Genomic DNA, 18,098 nt, shown 5'->3' on the forward strand with positions numbered 1-18,098 from the left:
TATATTTTTAGTTGTCCAATTAATTTCTTTCTATTTTTAGAAGAGACGGGGTCTCGCTCTTGCTCAGGCTGGTCTCAAACTCCTGAGCTCAAACAATCCGCCTGCCTCGGCCTCCCAGAGAGCTAGGATTACAGGCGCGTGAGCCACCGCTCCCAGCCCAAACAGGTAACTTTTCAAAAGCACATCAATACATAGTGTAAAAAACAAAGTCCTCAGGCCTTTGAAATGTAAATTATGTTTAACACACGTAACTAGGTAGTACTGAAATCTGATTCTGCATGTAAAATGTACTGTCTCCTTACCTCACTAGGACGCTGAGAGCTCCTAGTGGAGTCACTAGCGTGGCTGGTGCAAACGCGTATGCAGCAAAGTTGGCCACCTCGCCAGCTCCCACTTGAAGAGAGAAAACAAAAGAGAAGCTCCCAGATAGGAATACATGTAATAACTTGGAAATACATGCATTTTATGTAACATCTATATGTTATTTCAACTGTACTTAGTAACTTCTGCATTTTCTATCTATTAAAAAGGGTCATGGGTCTGTAAATTTCTAACATTAGAATAGAGTCTAAGTCAATTAGAAACAACCCATATCTATAATTTTAAAGAGATATTTATATCCTAGGACAACAAATACAAATCACTTAAAAGAAGCCAACACTGATGTAAAGTCTTTTCTAATGGCTCCTCTTTTTAAAAACCCAACTCATTGTATGCCAGGTACTGTTCTAGAATCAGGAAATACAGCAGGGAGCAAAAGTTTTATGAGCATGATCCCTTTAGTAAGGGAAGACAGAGAAACCAAACACGTGTCAAGAAGCTAAAAAGTGCTATGAAAAGGCTCGGCACAGTGGCTCACACCTGTAATCCCAGCACTTTGGGAGGCCGAGGCAATGACTCAAATATCTTTTTACCCAAGATACTCTGCCATCCCTATTTATCCATGACATTGATTTAAGGAAAAAAAAAACTTGGAGAAAGTCTCACTTTCTGGATTTTGTCTGCTTCCATTTCGTATGTGCTATCTGTTCTGCCTAGTCTATGTTCTTCTTTCTTATCTTTATTGCTTTAAAAAATAATTTAGCATTCCATTCCTTCTTCCATTCATTAGGAATTACACACTTGTTCACATCTTTTGACTGAATACCCAAGAACTGCAATCCCCAATCCCCGCTGAGAAACCTAGGGCTGCACAGCAGCAAGTGAGCAGCAGGTGAGCCGGTGCAAGTTCATCTGTATTTACAGCCGCTCCCCATCACTTGCATCACCACATAAGCTCCACCTCCTGTCAGACCAGCAGTGGCTTAGATTCTTATAGGAGCGTGAACCCTACTGTAAATTGCGCATGTGAGGGATCTAGGCTGCACACTCCTTATGAGAATCTAATGCCTCATGATCGGTGGAGCTGAGGTGGTGATGCCTAGCACTGGGGAGTGGCTGCAAACACAGATTATGATTAGCAGAGCGGTTTGACTGCACAATAAATGTAATATGCTTGAATCATCCCAAAACCATCCTCCCACCACACCCCCATCTGTGAAAAATTGTCTTCAATGAAACCGGTCCTTGGTGCCAAAAATGTTGGGAAGCGCCACCCTAGAAAATACAACATGTATCCTTAGCCTGTCAAGTCTATAATGTTAATGTTTAACTTTGCTCTCCTTCCAGATATTGCCAGAACCTTAGAACCTTTTAATCTATTTTCTCCCTTCCAATAAATTTGTTGCAAATCTGTAATCTTTTCTTTTGCAAATCTGCAATGTTGCTATAGTCCAGTTTATTGTTAGAACTATAGTTCCTTGTAGTAAGCACAGTTGTTTTACTGTGTAATAATGAACACTGTTAAAATTTTATATATGGATATTTTAAGTCCATGAGCCATTTTTTATTAATTTTCTTCATCAGCACTCACTTGGATGTACTCACATACTTACCAATCTCCCTTCCTGTATCTCTAAACTTCCACCTAAATCAATTTCTTTCTGCTAACTAAGTACCCTTTTAAATTTGCTTTAGCATAGTTACATTATCTTTTATCTGGTTTTAATCTTAAAGGATATTTTCACTGAGTAGAGAATTCTAGTGCCAGCTACATTTTTAGCACTTTGAAGCTGTATTTCCAACTTGTTTATCTACTTCCAGTATTGCTGAAAACTAAGCAGTCAACCCAACATTTTTTTCCTCTGACTACTTTTAAGATATTCTATCTTTGGTTTTTCACCAGTTTTACTATGATGTGTTAGGTCCAATTTTCTTTTCACAGAGTCTGCATTGGTTTTGTGGGGCTTCTTGAATCTGTGGTTTGATAACTGGTCAGTTTTGGAAAATTCTCAGCAATTCAAAAACTGCTTCTCCTCCATTCTCTTTGTCCCTTCTTATTCTAAAACTCTAATTATTCACTGAATCCTCTAAGTTCCATAGCCCTCTTATCTGTATTTTCCATCCTTTTGTCTATGCTTGCTTCATTCTAGATAGTTTCTTCCCAACTACCTCCAGTTTACTTAGTCTCTCTTCAGCCTTACCAAACCTATAATTAAGGCAATTCACTCAATTTTCATTACTGCATTTTTTAATTCTATGCCTTTTTAGTTCTTCTCCAAATCTCTAATGTTACTGCAGTCCAGTTTATTGTTAAAACTACTGTTCCTTCTAGTAAGCACAGTTGTTTTATGGTTATACACTTCCAATATCTGTAGATCCTATGGGCCAAGTTTCTGTTTTTGCTAAATTTTCTTAATCTCATATACATTTTATTTATTTATTTATGTTTTTTATTTTTTGAGACAGGGTCTCACTCTACTGCCTGGGCTCAAGTGATCCTCCTGCCTCAGCCTTCTGCGTAGTTGGGATTACAGGTGCATGCCACCATGCCCAGCTAATTTTTCTATTTTTTGTAGAGACAGATTCTCACTGTTGCTCAGGCTGTTCTCAAACTCCTGGCCTCAAGTCCTTTTTTTAGATATCTTTTCTTTAATTACTTAATAAAAGTGGCTGGGTGTGGCAGCTCATGCCTATAATCTCAGCACTTTGGGAGGCCAAGGCAGTAGGATCACTTGAAGCCAGGAGTTCCAGACCAGCCTGTGCAACATAGCAAGACCCTGTCCCTACAAAAAATAAAAAATTAGCCAGGTGGGGTGGGCACATGCCTATAGTCCTGGATACTCAGTAGGCTGAGGCAAGAGGATTGTTTGAGCCCAGGAGTTCAAGGTTATAGCAAACTATGATCGGACAACTGCACTCTAGCGTGGGTGACAGACGGATACCCTGTCTCTAAACAAAAATGAAAATAAACAATATAAGGTAAAGATGATATTATATCTTCAGGGAAGAATTTTTACATTCTTTTGCAAGGTGCCAAAGAGCAGGACCAAGGCTAGAGTTATGCAGTATACACAAATGATCAGATAGTGTACACTCCCTGCTTCACTCCCAAGGTATAGCCTTCCTAGAGTACCAGCCCAGAGCAGGTGATTATTTCCTATTCTTGGCAGCACCAGACTCTGATCCTTGTTAGTCCAGTTCAAAGGTTCACTCTGTCTCTCAGCTGAATCCTCTAGAGTCTGCAGTTACCTCTAGTGCATAAGTATCTCCAGCTTATCCTTCTGAGCTCCAATCCTTTCCCTGATCTTGGCCAGGTAATTAATTCTTCACTATCATGTTAGCTCTTTGATACTTTTAAAAGGATGATTTTTATATTTTGTCTAGCTTTTTAACTTGTTTTCAGCAGGAATGTTGATTCAATTACCTAGTCCACCATTACCACAAGCACTATATTACTTTTGCTGTTCAGAAGTTTTATATAAAATGTTATTCTCAAGGTCACCATGGACTTCCATATAGCTAAACTCAACGGTCACTTTTCAATTCTCATTGTACCTATTCCACATCAGCACCATCTGACGCCAGCGAGCACCCTGCTCCCAAAACATTTTCTTCACTTGGCTCCCATGACACCAGGCTCACTTAGGCTCCTCCTGCTACTCTCACTGTTCCTTTTCAGCTCTTCCCACTTCTTCTTCTAACGGCTCTAAATGGACCCAGACTGCTCTTAGGTCTCTGATCTTGGGCCCCTTTTCCTATCTATTCTCAGTTCCTACACAATCTCATCCAGTCTTGTGACTTTAAATAGCAAAGATGACTCCCAAACTTTTTATCTCCAGCCTGGACCACTCTGCAGAATTTCAGACCTGCTTATCTAATTACTAACTTGACATATCTACTTCAATATATTATATTATATTATATGTTCTACCTTGAACATATCCAGACCAAACTCCTGATATCACCCCATCCCATCAGCCTAGGTCCTTCCTGTAGTCTTGCCATCAGGTAAACACCAACTCAATTCTTAGCCTTGTTTTTTGTTGAGACAGAGTCTCACTGTGTGTCACTGGGTAGAGTGCACTATTGTCACTGTAGCTCACTGCAAGCTCCAACTCCTGGGCTGTAAGCGATCCTTCTGCCTCAGCCTCCCAGGTAGCTGGGACTACAGGCGGGCGCCACAACGCCCAGCTGGGTTTTATTTTTTTTTTTTTCTTTTTGGTAGAGATGGGGTCTTACTTTTGCTTAGGCTGGTGTCGAACTCCTGAGCTCGAGCAATCTTCCTGCCTCGGCCTCCCAGAGTACTAGGATTATAGGCATGAGCCACCATGCCCAGCCAACACCAACTCAATTCTTCTAGTTACTGTGACCAAAAACCATCACGTCATCCTCAACTCTTCTCTTTCACACCCTGTATTTTGGGCAGTGAGCAAATCTTGTCAGTTCTACCTTTAAAACATACCCAGAATTCTATGGCTTCTTACTGCACTCACTGCTACTGTTCTGGTCTACAATCACCTCTTACTTGATTATTGCAATAGCCTCCTACCTGGTTTCTCTGTTTCTGCCCCTGTGCATTCTGTGCCTCAACACAGCATCCAGAGATCCTATTAAAACCCAAGTCAGATCATGGTACTCCTCTGCTCAAAAGTCTCCAATAACTTTCCATCTAACATAAAAGTCAAAGTCCTTTCCATGACCTACAAAGCCCCATGTGATCTGGACCCTCACAACTTCTCGAACTTAACCTCCTGCTACTTCTCCTTACATTCATTCCTTTACTGCTACTCTTGCCTCTTTAATGTTTCCTGAAGTTTTTAGTAATCTAGTGCTGCAAAACAAGCACCCTAAAATTTGGCAGTTTAAAACAACCATTTACTCTTATGGTTTCTGTTGGTCAAAACTTAAGAAAGGGGTAAGGAAGTCTCACTCAGGGTCTTTCCACAGGTTGTAGTCAAGATTTAAACTGAGGCTGCAGTCATCTGAAGGCTGGAATGGAGCTGGAGAACCCATATCCAAGGTGGCTCGCTCTCTTAAGTGGCCAAGTAGGTACTGTCTCAGTGAGAGTCCAGGGACTTCTCTACAGGCAGCTTGAGCGTCCTCACAACACAGTAGCTGGCTTCCCCCAGAGCAAGCGATCCAAGCAATCAAGGAAAAAGCTGCAATGCCTTTTATGACTTAGCTTCAGAAGTTACACATCATCACTTCCACGGTATTCTTTGATCACACTGGGCCAGCAATAACCCAATGTAAAAGGAGATTAAGCAAAGGTGCACATACCAGGTGAAAGTTACCGGGGCCATCTACCTATCACACATTAATCGGCCAGGCATGGTCCCACTTCTTGGCATTCACACTTGCTGTCTCCTCCGGCTTCAAATTATTTTTCCCCAAATATCCATATGGGCAGATCCTTCACTTCCTTTACATCTTTTATGACAGTATCTGTTTGCTGAGGCTTGATCTGGCCCCCATCTAACATTTTAAACCTGTCTATCCTCCATTTTACATGCCCCTTTCCGACTCTACTCCCCCTCCTTAGCATTTATGGCCACACACATGTGCACAAACATTTTAACTTATTCATCTTGTTTATTGCTTGTCTCCCATCGAGAATGTCAGCTTCATGTGGGCAGGGATTTTTCAGTGTTTTTCTCTCACTAATGTACTCTGGCACCTAGAACAATACCTGGCACATGAGAGATGATCAATAAATATTGTAGAACAGTCAAGGCTCAGAGTCTTAAGGATAATTTTTTCCATGTACCTTTTTAAAGGTAATCATCAAAATAAGCATGGACAATCTTACCAAATACATACCTACTTCCTTTTCTACTGGAATGAGAATAGAGGGAGAAAAACTAAAAACAGGATTTTTCTAAAAACCTTTCACTTTCAAATTTACCTTCTTAAATTGAGCAGAATTTTTAAAAATACATAGGTATATCAAATATGTTTTAATCAGATGGAGAAAAAAGTCTTAGCATTCAAATTAAATACGCTATTAAACTGCTGAATGACTTTCACAGGCTTAAATATTATACATTTTAGTTTTGTTAAGTAAAAAAACAAGATTTATTTAAAGTTTTTATATTTGCTAATAATATGAAGCTATAACAGCATTTTAACATATAGCTATAATATTTTCTTGAAATGGTGTCTATACGTACTTGACAGCAGTCCAGCCCACCACAACCATTCTTTAAGATATGCATGGCCACCTTGACCTGTGAATGAAGAAATATTTGACATCTTTAGAAGATTATCAGCCTCTTGTACAAATTATGACTACTAATAATAACAGATTTAAAAACATCTCAGTTGCTGATTATTACTACTTTATTTTTTGTTGTTGTTTTTTGTTTCTTTGAGACAGGGTCTCACTTTGTTGCACAGGCTAGACTACAGTGGTGTCATCACAGCTCACAGCAACCTCAAACTCCTAGGTTCAAATGATCTTTCTGCCTCGGCCTCCCAAGTAGCTGGACTACAGGCACGTGCCACCACACCTGGCTAATTTTTCTATTTTGTGTAGAGACGAGGTCTTCCTCTTGCTCAGGCTGATGGTGAACTCCTGGCCTCAAGCAATTCTCCCACCTTGGCCTCCCGCAGTGTTGGGATTACAAGTGTGAGCCACCTCACCCGGCCTATTACTACTTTAAAGGTTTCTGCATGACTGCTTAAGGGGATTTCTTAGATAATAATTTTATGATTATCTTGGAAAAGGGGATGTGAGGATCATGAGAATGTTAAAAAATGTTTAGGTTTATACTAAACATTGAGTGATCCTGCACTTGAATGAAGGATTTTTTTTTTTTTGAGACAGAGCTCGCTTTTGTTGCCTGGGCTAGAGTGAGTGCTGTGGCGTCAGCCTAGCTCACAGCAACCTCAAACTCCTGGGCTCAAGCGATCCTCCTGCCTCAGCCTCCCAAGTAGCTGGGACTACAGGCATGTGCCACCATGCCCGGCTGATTTTTTTCTATATATTTTTAGTTGTCCGATTAATTTCTTTCTATTTTTAGTAGAGACGGGGTCTCGCTCTTGCTCAGGCTGGTCTCGAACTCCTGAGCTCAAACAATCCGCCCGCCTCGGCCTCCCAGAGTGCTAGGATTACAGGCATGAGCCACCGCGCCCGGCCTTGAGTGAAGGATTTAAATCAATCCTTATATTCAGCTCATACTTCCTTCTTTTGTTTTGTGAACTCAGCTTGAACAAAGTAAAGAAAATGAACCAATAAGAAGAGCCCAACTTCAAATCAGTTAGTCTGAAAGTGGATAAGCCATTTGGGTGTGGGTAAGCCCCACTTAGGAGGCAGTAACCCTGGAGACAGTGGTCTCTATGCTGACCAGATGTAAAGAGCAGGCACTTCTCACAGTCTGGGCTGCCAGGACGCACATCCTGCTTTTTCCTTGGCTTTCCTCTTGATCAAACTAATAGTCAGAAAGCAATCAGTACTTAAGCCACTGTCCAAAAGAAAGGCCAAGGTGTATCCTTTACAAGCATATCCAGCATGGACAATGAGAGTACCTGTCTTAGGACAAAAAATGAGGGATACGGAATAAGCAGTAGATGCCATACTTTCTCCTCTGTTCACTAAAACCCAGTAGAGGCCACTGTTTTATGTTTTAAGACTGCTGAATTCGGTTTAGCTGTGGAGATGACACAGAGAAGAGAGTAAGGTCATATTTTTTACTGCCAAAGTAGGTATATTCATGAGGTCTAATTAGGTCTAGAATTGAGGTACAGGCAGAACCATGGGATGTGACCATAAGGCTACATAACACTGACAGCTGTCATGAATGCCTCACACAGAGGTGTCAGTGGGGTCAATCACACTGACTATTCCCCAAGGTCTTGTGACTTGTCAGCAGTTCCTGGGGAAACAACCTACAACATTCAGAAATTCACTGAACTGGGTCCTTCAAGCCAGGGAAGCTCTCTTTCCTTCCTGCCAATTTGAGATCATCAAAAAAATGTCTAAGGTAAAAGTCAGACTTTTACTTTACTCTCATGAACGAAAGATCCCAGCCTTCAATAAGCTGATTCTAATCGTGGACCCTTATTTCCTTCTCTTAAGACACAATGAAACTTAAAGAAAAGGCTAGATGTAATTTGCCATTGGTCCCTGTTTCCACTTTGATAATAACTGCAGGAGTTAACTAATTTTGACATCTTTTCACTTGTTATTTTTCTCATGATGAAACTGATGTTTGATTCTCTATAAACATTTACAACTCTTGAACAGTCCAAAGTTTCAAATATACTTACTAGGAATGAAGAGGTGGTCTTCCACAAAGAACATGAGTATGTAAGTACACACTGATGTCATTTCAAAGTGACATAGGGCATACACACCCATGGAAGTTCACCCAAGTATTCTAAAGGACCTAGTAACTCTCTAGATTTTTCATCTCCATGGACTGTTACTTGGTTTTAGAGGCTGACTTTGTGTTTAAGTTTAGGCTGACTGTGGCAGTGAGTCCTTCTACTTTAATTATCTCTGATTAATGAGAAGGGAGGCAGACCTAATGTGTAACCAATACATCTCCACCAAGCAATAGCCAAATAGCACACCAGCACTCCACACAAAGAAGCCTCCTGAAAGATCACGTAGCAGAGTCCCCAGTGGCATCTAGCAGGATGTGTGTGCCGAACTCGGGAGAGAAGCTGTGCCTCTGTGGGTAGTACCATAACATTTTAAAATGCAAAACATCATCTGTCACATTAAATTCAGGTTAATTTGAAAATTATTTGTTTTCAATTTATGTGGTTTTATGTTGTAAAGAAACTATAAGCATACAGAGATAAAACTTATTTGATGTTTTACATATCAAAGTATACCTATACAATGATTGTAAATTTAAATAAAAATAACAAAATTATTTAATCCATCAAAAAAAAAAGTGACATAGGGCATAACACGTACCTGCTCTCATAGAGCCTTTTCTAGCAAGTCGCAGAAGACCTTTTTTTTTCAAAATGAAACTTCCTCCAATGAAAATGCTGGAGCTCATAGCCAATCCCAGACCAATATAAAAGTCATATTTTCCACGCCCCTGGCTCATTTCGTTTGTTACTTAAGAGGTTCCTGTGAATCACATTGATCACAGAACAGAGAAACTGCTGATACTAGAGGCAGGATGATGCAGTCTCCAAATCTAAACAATACAAAATGAAATGAGAATTTCATACAATGATCATGACAGCTCACATGCAATTCAAAATTTTACTCCATTTCTCTTATAAAGGAAAAATATTTTCATTACTAACATTGATAATAAATATATTATTTAAATTTAGCACCAATTTTTCCAGTTGTGGCAAAAGATGGGATCACGATACGAAACCAAGTTTAAATTGATTTTATCAACTCTGATTCTGTATTTAAAAAAAAAGTTTCCAGTCTTATCCAATAGTCCATTGTAATCAAACTTTGCCAATGAGGAAAAAAAAAAAAACTACAGAATAAAAAATCAGGCCTAACAATATACAAATCTAGTTTACAAACACATTTATCAATTTCACAAATGTATCCTTTTGAATAATCTACACAGAGAAATTCAAAATTTTCCACCCATACATTTTCTTCTTAGAAATATATGTGGATATAAGGTAATTTATTTAGCCCATTTGGGGATGTGTTGAGAGAAAGCAGATTTTACATTATCTTGTTAGCAGAGGATGACTCCTTGTAAGGTGCGGGATGTGGCATTGGTGGCCTGAGAACATGAGGACCTAGACGGTTCAATCCACAAAACCACCTGCAAATTTTTTTTCCAAATAGCCAGTGTGTGAGCTCAGCTGACAAATGAACTAAAGCAAAGCATGGAGAGCAGAGAAAAAATAGTACTTAGCAACAAGGCTTACGATTGGTTATAATTAACTGTCAGTCCAACTTTCCAGTATGTCTTGGGATTTTTAGTGCCACTATTTAACTACTGAGTCCCAGAACTAATCTGCAATTCATTTAGGATCCTCGCTAACTTGCCAAGTTTTTTCATTCTTCAAGTTACAGATGCTGGCATTTAACCAAATCAACTTAAACTCCTGTGCACCTAGCCCCTCAATTACTTTATCTGCCCACCCAAATGGTATTTACTGCATGTACGATGCTCTACGTGCTAAGCATTATGCTAAGCTCTCTGGATAAAATGGTGATCGCTTTTAGTCTTAATGCTTAATGATTAATAGCTTTAGTCTTAAGAGTCATTAGGGAGATAGATAAGACACAGTTGAGTAGGGGGTGATAACATACGAATGATAAACACAGTATTATTACACTGAGTTGGTATCAGTCCAAACACAAGTGTTTTTAATTTGCCTGCTGAGGAACATTATGGTTCCTGTACACTTCAATGAGAAGACTATTCTTCCTAACCCCAGTGATTTGAGGCTTGGCCATCAAGCATGCTTTGTCCAATGGGAGGCAGGTATAAGTGACACTGCGCCAGTTTCCAGTCCAGACCTAAAGAGGCCCCTCATACTTCAGGTTGAACCTTTACACAGCCATCACCATGTGAAGAGCGTGCCCTGGGTAGCCCACTGATCACCACAAAGTGAAATGCACAGAAAAGAATTATGCCAGCTGACCCACAAAACTGTAGTCTAACTGCTGGGGAGGATCAGGCAGGAGTGCTTGAGTCCAGGAATTAGAGGCTGCAGTGAGCTATGATAGTGCCATTGCACTCCATCCAGCCTGGGTTAACAGAGTGAGACCCTGTCTCTTTTAGAAAGAAAGAAAGAACGAACGAAAGAGAGAAAGAAAAGGAAGAGAAAAGGAGAGGAGAGGAGAATGTACTAGTATTCTAATGAGGAAAACCTAAATTAAGATTTGCTTTGCAAAATCTTGATCATAAATGCTTATTCCCATATGCCACTGAGATAGCTAACATATACATGAATAGGTTTATTATGCTAAGTATAAAATTTCCACCCTGGTTTTAAAAAACCAAAAATTATCTGCAGAAAACAGAGATCCCTATTAAAGCCAGGTGATGGGTAAACAAGGGTTCACTGTATTTGATACAGTTTGGATGTTCGTCCCCTACAAATTTCATGTTGAAATCTGAGTTCCGATATTGGGAGTGGGGCCTGGTGGGTGGGATTTGGGTCATGGGGGCAGATTCCTCACAAATGGCTTGGTGCCCTCCCTAAGGTAATGAGCATTTTATTTATGGTCAGCCTCATAAAATAAAATTCTCAAGTTCTGTCTTCGAAGATAAACGCTTTAGGTTCCTTAAAGATAATTACTTTGGTTCTTTGCGGTAGTTTCCCCACAAAAGGCATTCATTTATGATGGCAAATTTGATTTGTAAGCCTTTCTAGAATTAAGGCTATTTGGTTATTTGTTCACTCATGGAACTATACCTGTGTGTATATATGTGGGGAAGGGAAAGCAACAAAAAATTTGCAAGCCTTCAAATTATAAAGTAGCTTTTAGTCACTAAAATAAGAAAATGAATTATCTCATTTTGACTTACAGTTTGAAAACAGGAAAACAGTGTGAATGGCCCAAAAGGAATGTGTTGCGTCGTTACTCTCAGACTTGGTGACACTCTGCTCCCACCCTCTGTAACTGAAGGTCAATCACAGCCGGGACAGCCTGCAACAGACAGATTTTTATTCTTAAGGATTAGTCATGAGGCAGGGGCAGGCTTAAAGACAGCTAAACAAAACTTTGCTAAATTTCACTTCAACTAGGTTCCCAAACCAGAGATGACAGCTGGTAACCTGCCCACTTTACTACTTAGAGGGGTGCAGGTGGAGTAACCCCTATTAGGTTTATTTACATGTGGCCATTTGTTCAATACACATTGAGCAGCTATTATGTGCCAGACACCAAAGTTATAAAGATGATCAAAGGTCCCATCCTCAAGGACTCCACAGCTGAGAGAATTAAACATTCTAAAAATAACCTACTGAAATTTTAAACACACTTGTAAAGACTCTCAGAATTTTCAGCTTGTTCTAAATTTTAACAAACTTGATTTTCACAGTTGATTTCACTGATATTTATGAATACTTATAATGTAAACTTTCATTAAATGAAAGCATATCAAAAAAGGAATAAACACATCTCAAAGAAAATAAAATGAAATTGGTCTACCTTCTTAAACAATGTGGAGAACAGGTAATTTAAGGAACAGGATAAAATGGTCTAGTGGCCAAGCACAGTGGCTCATTCCTGTAATCCCAGCACTTTGGGAGCCCAAGGTGGGATGATCACTTGAGCCCAGGAGTTTGAGACTAGCCTGGGCAACATAGAGAGGACCTGTCTCTATTTAAAAAAAAAAAAATTAGCCAGTCATGGTAGTGTGTGCCTGTAGTCTAACTGCTGGGGAGGATCAGGCAGGAGTGCTTGAGTCTAGGAATTAGAGGCTGCAGTGAGCTATGATAGTGCCATTGCACTCCATCCAGCCTGGGTTAACAGAGTGAGACCCTGTCTCAAGAAAGAAAGAAAGAAAGAAAGAAAAGAAGGAAAGAAAGGAAAGAAAGGAAAGGAAGAAAGGAAGAAAGGAAGAAAGAAAGAAAGAAAGAAAGAAAGAGAAAGAAAGAAAGAAAAAGAAGAGAAAAGGAGAGGAGAGGAGAATGTACTAGTATTCTAATGAGGAAAACCTAAATTAAGATTTGCTTTGCAAAATGACTAACAGTAAACAACACAATCGCCAAAGTCAGCAAACTTTAAAAATTACACCAACTGAAGTACAAATACAGCTTTACACTTGTCATAGTACTTCTGACATTTTGCTTTCACAAAGGCTTGAAAAGATATGTGGTAAGGGCCCATGATGAGGTGACACAGAGATGCTAAGGAACTTGTCACCCAGTTGGGGTTAGCACACGTTCCTCACCCTCAGCCTTCTGTCCTTCCCAATGGAGTCTCCTTTTAGTCCCAGAGGCAGAACACAAGCAAGTTGCAGCTCAGACCAGGCTCTCAGTGCAAGTGGTCTTCTGTGCCCCGTCTGCTCCTCCCTGCACTCTGACAATGGCTTCACCATCCTCATCACCCAGAGTGGACACAAGGGCCAAGAGTACCAGATGTCTTCTCCCTTTGAAATGCGGTCTTGCGCCTGCTCTGCTGACCAGACCCCGCACCTTCGTGTATCTCTCAACCCTGGTCCAGCTTAAACGCATGATACTGCCGTACTGCAGTATCAAACACATCTCTGCCAGTCTCATTCTTTTGCTTAAAAATTTAGAATGATTACCAGCTGTTGACAGCAAGAAGTCCAAATTTTGTAACCTAGTAACTAAGACCCTTTACCATCAGTTCCAAATATCTATCTTTTAAATTTTATCCCCCAATACCGTTTCACAATACCCCATGTTCTACCCACATCAGCACACTGTTGCCATTCTAACCTGTTCCTACTTTTCCTCCTCCCTATTTTTGTCTACACTACCCTCTCAGTTCAAAAAGCACCTCTGCAAGGAAGCCCTGCTTGAATTCCACAAGTCAGAGTCATCACAAACTTTACTGAATTCTGTAGCCTTTACCCTACACCTCTCTTTGGACACTTCTAGTCTATATTTCGGTTACTTATGTACATAACCCATATCATCTTCACTGTGGCTCCCTGTAAACAGGTGGTTTGCCTGTATCATTTACTTAACCAACAAAGATTTACTGAGTACATACTATACTCTAGGAATAGGGGTACAACAGTGAATAAAACAGACCAAAACCCTAACCTCATGGAGTTTACCTTCTGTTGGACTTAGGGTGAAACAATAAACAACAACAAGTGAGAACATTATATTGGAAAGTGGTTAAATGCTATCGTGAAAATAAAGCCCATTAAGCTCACTGGGGAGTTGTATTTTAATTAGGGTGGTTAGGAGGATTTGCTGAGGAAGTAATATTGAGCAAAGGCTTCAAAGAGATGGGAAAAGAACAAAGTGGAGAGAGAAAAGAAAGTGCAGAGGTTCTTAGGTACAAGCAGGTGTACAGTTTTCTAGGAAAAGAAAGGCCGCTGTGGCTTACCCTGAGTGAGTGAGGTAGGTGAGATACCATGGTAGAGTAAAACGGTGAGTGCCAGATCATGTGGGGGCCCCACAGTCTATATGCAAATCCCAAAGACATGGAACAGATCCATAATCCTTTTGCCAGGTCATAATTTATCTTCCTCTGGAACCATTATAGAACTTTAGACAGTTGTTCTAGTTCAGGTTTACTTACATAAAACAAATATAGTCAGATTTACAGAAATGTTTAATGCTGAGCATGCTCTAGTCTGAGGGGTGCTCTTAGTTCTACAATACAGAGAGGTCCTCTGTTTTAGTTTGTTATCAGGTAGGGGCTTCTATTTATTTTTTAAATAAATTTGTGTATATTTGAGGTTTACAATACGGTGCTACAGGATACATATAGTGAAATGGTTACTAGAATGAAGGGAATTAACATAACTATCATTTCATATAGTTACATTTTTGTAGCAAAAGCAGCCAAAATCTACTCAAAAACCCCTAATACAATGTTATTACCTATAGTCCTCACATTGTACACTCCATCCCCAGACTTGTTCATCCTCTATATCTGCTACTTTGTACCTTTGACCTACATCTCCCATTCCTTCCCCACCTTCACCACCCAGTAACAACTGCTTTATTCTCCAGAGAAGTCTATCTTTCTGCTCAATATCACAATATACACCAAACAAATCAGAGTTTAGATGAAGACTATACCTTCTACGAGGGAAAAAATGTTGTATTTAAAGTCGTGTGTTTTAAATACAAGTGAACTAGTTTATACATTAAAATATGAGGTCTGTCCAGAAAGTATCCAGCCACGTAATATGAAAAATGGAGCCATTTACTGAAGAAGATACAAGATACACTGTACACAGGACAATAACGCCTCAGTCCCCTTCAAAGTAGGCACCTTGGGACCTCACACATTTCTCCCCGCATCTCTGCCACTGTTCAAAACACTCTGCAAAATCCTTTGTTGGAATCACCATCAGCTGCCTCACTGTATTTTCCGGAATCTCATCAATGGTGTGAAATCTCTTCCCTTTCAAAGGTGATTTTCGTTTTGGGAAAAGACAGAAGTCACAGGGCGCCACATCTCGGCTGTAGGGGGGCTGAGTGACCTGGGTGATTTGATGTTTCACAGAAAACTGCATGAGACCAGACGTGATGCATGGGCAGGCACGTTCTCACACAGAAGCTGCCAATCACCAGTTGCCCATAGCTGTTACCCTTTTTGTCGCAGTCTATCTCTCAACTGACAAAGATCACTGAGGTAGTGCTCCTCATTGTTTGGCCCAAAAGAGCATACTTATGATGGACAACAACTTCTGAAACCAAAAAACACAGTTAACATGGTCTTGATCTTGCTGCGACTTTGCCGTACCTTCTTCGCGTGTGGAGAACCAGGTGACTTCCGCTGGGACAACTGGGCCTTCGTTTCCGGATTCATCTCCTTGAGAAAGTCTAGTTCACTGGTAGTGGTTTGAAGCAAGTCATTAGCAAATGCAGCATGATGTTCCTTCTGCTCTGGTAGCAGAAGCCGTGAAGCACGTTTTGCCACTACACATTTCGTGCCAAGATCATGCATCAAAATCTTGGACACAGTAGTTTTTGGAATCCCCAGATCAGCTTCTAGTTCTCACACTGTCAGTGGCTGATCTTTATTGACTGCAGCCCGTACATGTTCAACATTCTCAGGTGTTCTGCTTGCTTCAGGCCTTCCAGAACATGGATCACTTTCCAACAGATTCTAGACCATCTTTGAAGTGTCTATGCCACACTTTTATTTGCACTGCACTCACTGCATTGTCCCCAAAAGCCTTCTGAATCATCCAAGCAGTTTCCTTGGAGGAATGTTCACGCTTAATACAAAAGCTGATGCAAATTCATTGCTCTACTTGCTCAGTCATTTTGAATGCAGTGGCCACAGAGACACATGCTTACCCAACAGCACCTAGCACCCTACTGACTAGTACAGTGAAGTCATCATTGTTCACATATACGCTACAACAGTCCACTCTCCTTGGCTGCCAGGTTACATCAATGTTGTGCAAACCGTTCTCGTTATATTAACAATGGCTGAATACTTTCCAGACAGCCTCATATCCTGAAAGTAAATGAAATTCTTTTTTATTATTATCTCTCCCTAACAATAACAGCTACCAGTTATTGAGCACCTACCTAGGTCCTATTCCAGTGATTTATAGCCATCATTTCTATTCTACACAATAATGAGAAGATGGCATCACTATCCCCACTTCACAGCTAAAGAAACCAAACCCTCCAGAGGTAAAATCAAATGTAGAGAATCACACGGAAAATAAGTGGACTCTACTTCTGCAATTGGCTGCCACGTCATATCAAAACTTTAGAGTTCTCGGTCTTTACTTCTGCTTGGTTTTCACTGCTATCTAAAGTCAGCTTTAACTTTTTTCTAACCTCTCATTTGGCTAATTATTCTTACAGGCAGTACTGTACTTATAAATTCTACAGCATCTAAATTTCTAGCCCTAATTTAGCAACATTAGTTATGAATTAAAATTTTAACTTATTTGAAAATTTAATATTGTCTCTATTATGAAAAAAAAAAGGCTGGAAGAGATTAGAGATGATTTACTCACTCTCATTTCCCCGTAAATACTACCCTTTATTCCCATTTAAAGTTTTAAACCCTGGCAGAGTAGCTCCAGTCTGGAAAGAAGAAAATAACAGAAGTAGGCAAAAGGACTGAACGGTTGCCAAGTACTTTTTAAAATCTAGTTACTAGTCTCCATACTTATTTTACTAACCAATTGACATGAAACCTACTCAAGCGAGCATAACATACTGCTTCAACAGACAGCTTACTGGAATGAAAGCTCTCTACTCTCTATTTTCTCTTCTAACTTAAAAAAAGTACTAACTGGGCACATGGTATACACAAGATTTCTAGAAAAAGAACTTAAGATGTAGTCCTGTACTAAATGAACTGACAATCTAGTAAAGAAATTAGAGAGAAACAAACACAAAACTAAACATACAGAGTTTTGTGCAATCGTGTGAAGAGGGAAACAGGATTCAGTGCTTTCGTAAGAGGGAATTAAAACAGCCTCGTTCAAACGTTACAGCACACTTCTAAGGTTTGTTCAGCTGTCAGTTATTACCGCCGTAGTAGCTGAAACCATCTTCTAAAACTCATCAAGACAAATAAAATCATTTTAATGAACTTAATGAACGTGCGCCCTGGTACGGCCAACCAAACAGCCAGGTATCCGTGGGATCTGAATGGCAATGCGATTCACGTTGGGCTTCCTCGCTGCGAATTAACAGGAAAACAGCTTCCTTAATTCAAAACACCCGGAAAGAAAAGTTGCCCTTGAAGGGCCCTTCCCCGACCCAAAACGGGCAGGCTCGCCCGCAAGTCAGCCCTTCGAGCTTGCCTGAAAGGAAGGAGTGGCGACCTCACACCAGTCCGCAGGCCGGCCGCGCCGCTTTTCCTCGGCAATCTGGCCCCGGGCACCTCGGCTTACACTCCCGCACAGGCCGCCCCCTCCTGCGCTCGCGAGGCCACCGCCTTCGTCGCCGTCCGATGGAAAGTGAGAGCATCCGGGGCTGCAGCCGTGCACACCGCCTCCTCCATGAGGGAGCGCCGAGGGGAACCCGCCCCTGACGACCTAGGACGCCGCCACCGCCGCCTCCAGGACTCACGGCCGCCGCGGCGGAAAGCTTGGGCGCGGCCGAATGACGCAACAGCTCGCGCGCGCGCAGTTGTGCACGTGCAAGGCCCCGCCCCCGGTGCCCTCTGGCGCCGGGTTCCGGTTTCTTCA

General features: G+C 40.8%; 1 protein-coding gene across 1 annotated transcript in view; it reads right to left on the minus strand.

Annotated features, from left to right (window-relative positions):
• NIPA2 (non imprinted in Prader-Willi/Angelman syndrome 2) overlaps nucleotides 1-11,929 on the minus strand; it is an 18,738-nt gene extending 6,809 nt beyond the window's left edge. Inside the window, exons 1-4 of the mRNA XM_012648105.1 lie at nucleotides 11,802-11,929; nucleotides 9,248-9,479; nucleotides 6,492-6,548; nucleotides 303-393 (exon numbers count right to left, since the gene is read on the minus strand). Of these exons, the coding sequence (XP_012503559.1) occupies nucleotides 303-393; nucleotides 6,492-6,548; nucleotides 9,248-9,386 (287 nt within the window). The 5' untranslated portion in view covers nucleotides 9,387-9,479; nucleotides 11,802-11,929. The remainder of the gene's footprint in view (nucleotides 1-302; nucleotides 394-6,491; nucleotides 6,549-9,247; nucleotides 9,480-11,801) is intronic.
• Nucleotides 11,930-18,098: the final 6,169 nt, after the last annotated feature.

This window comes from Propithecus coquereli, unplaced genomic scaffold (assembly GCF_000956105.1).
Source record: "Propithecus coquereli isolate 6110/MARCELLA unplaced genomic scaffold, Pcoq_1.0 Scaffold28, whole genome shotgun sequence".
NCBI lineage: Eukaryota > Metazoa > Chordata > Mammalia > Primates > Indriidae > Propithecus > Propithecus coquereli.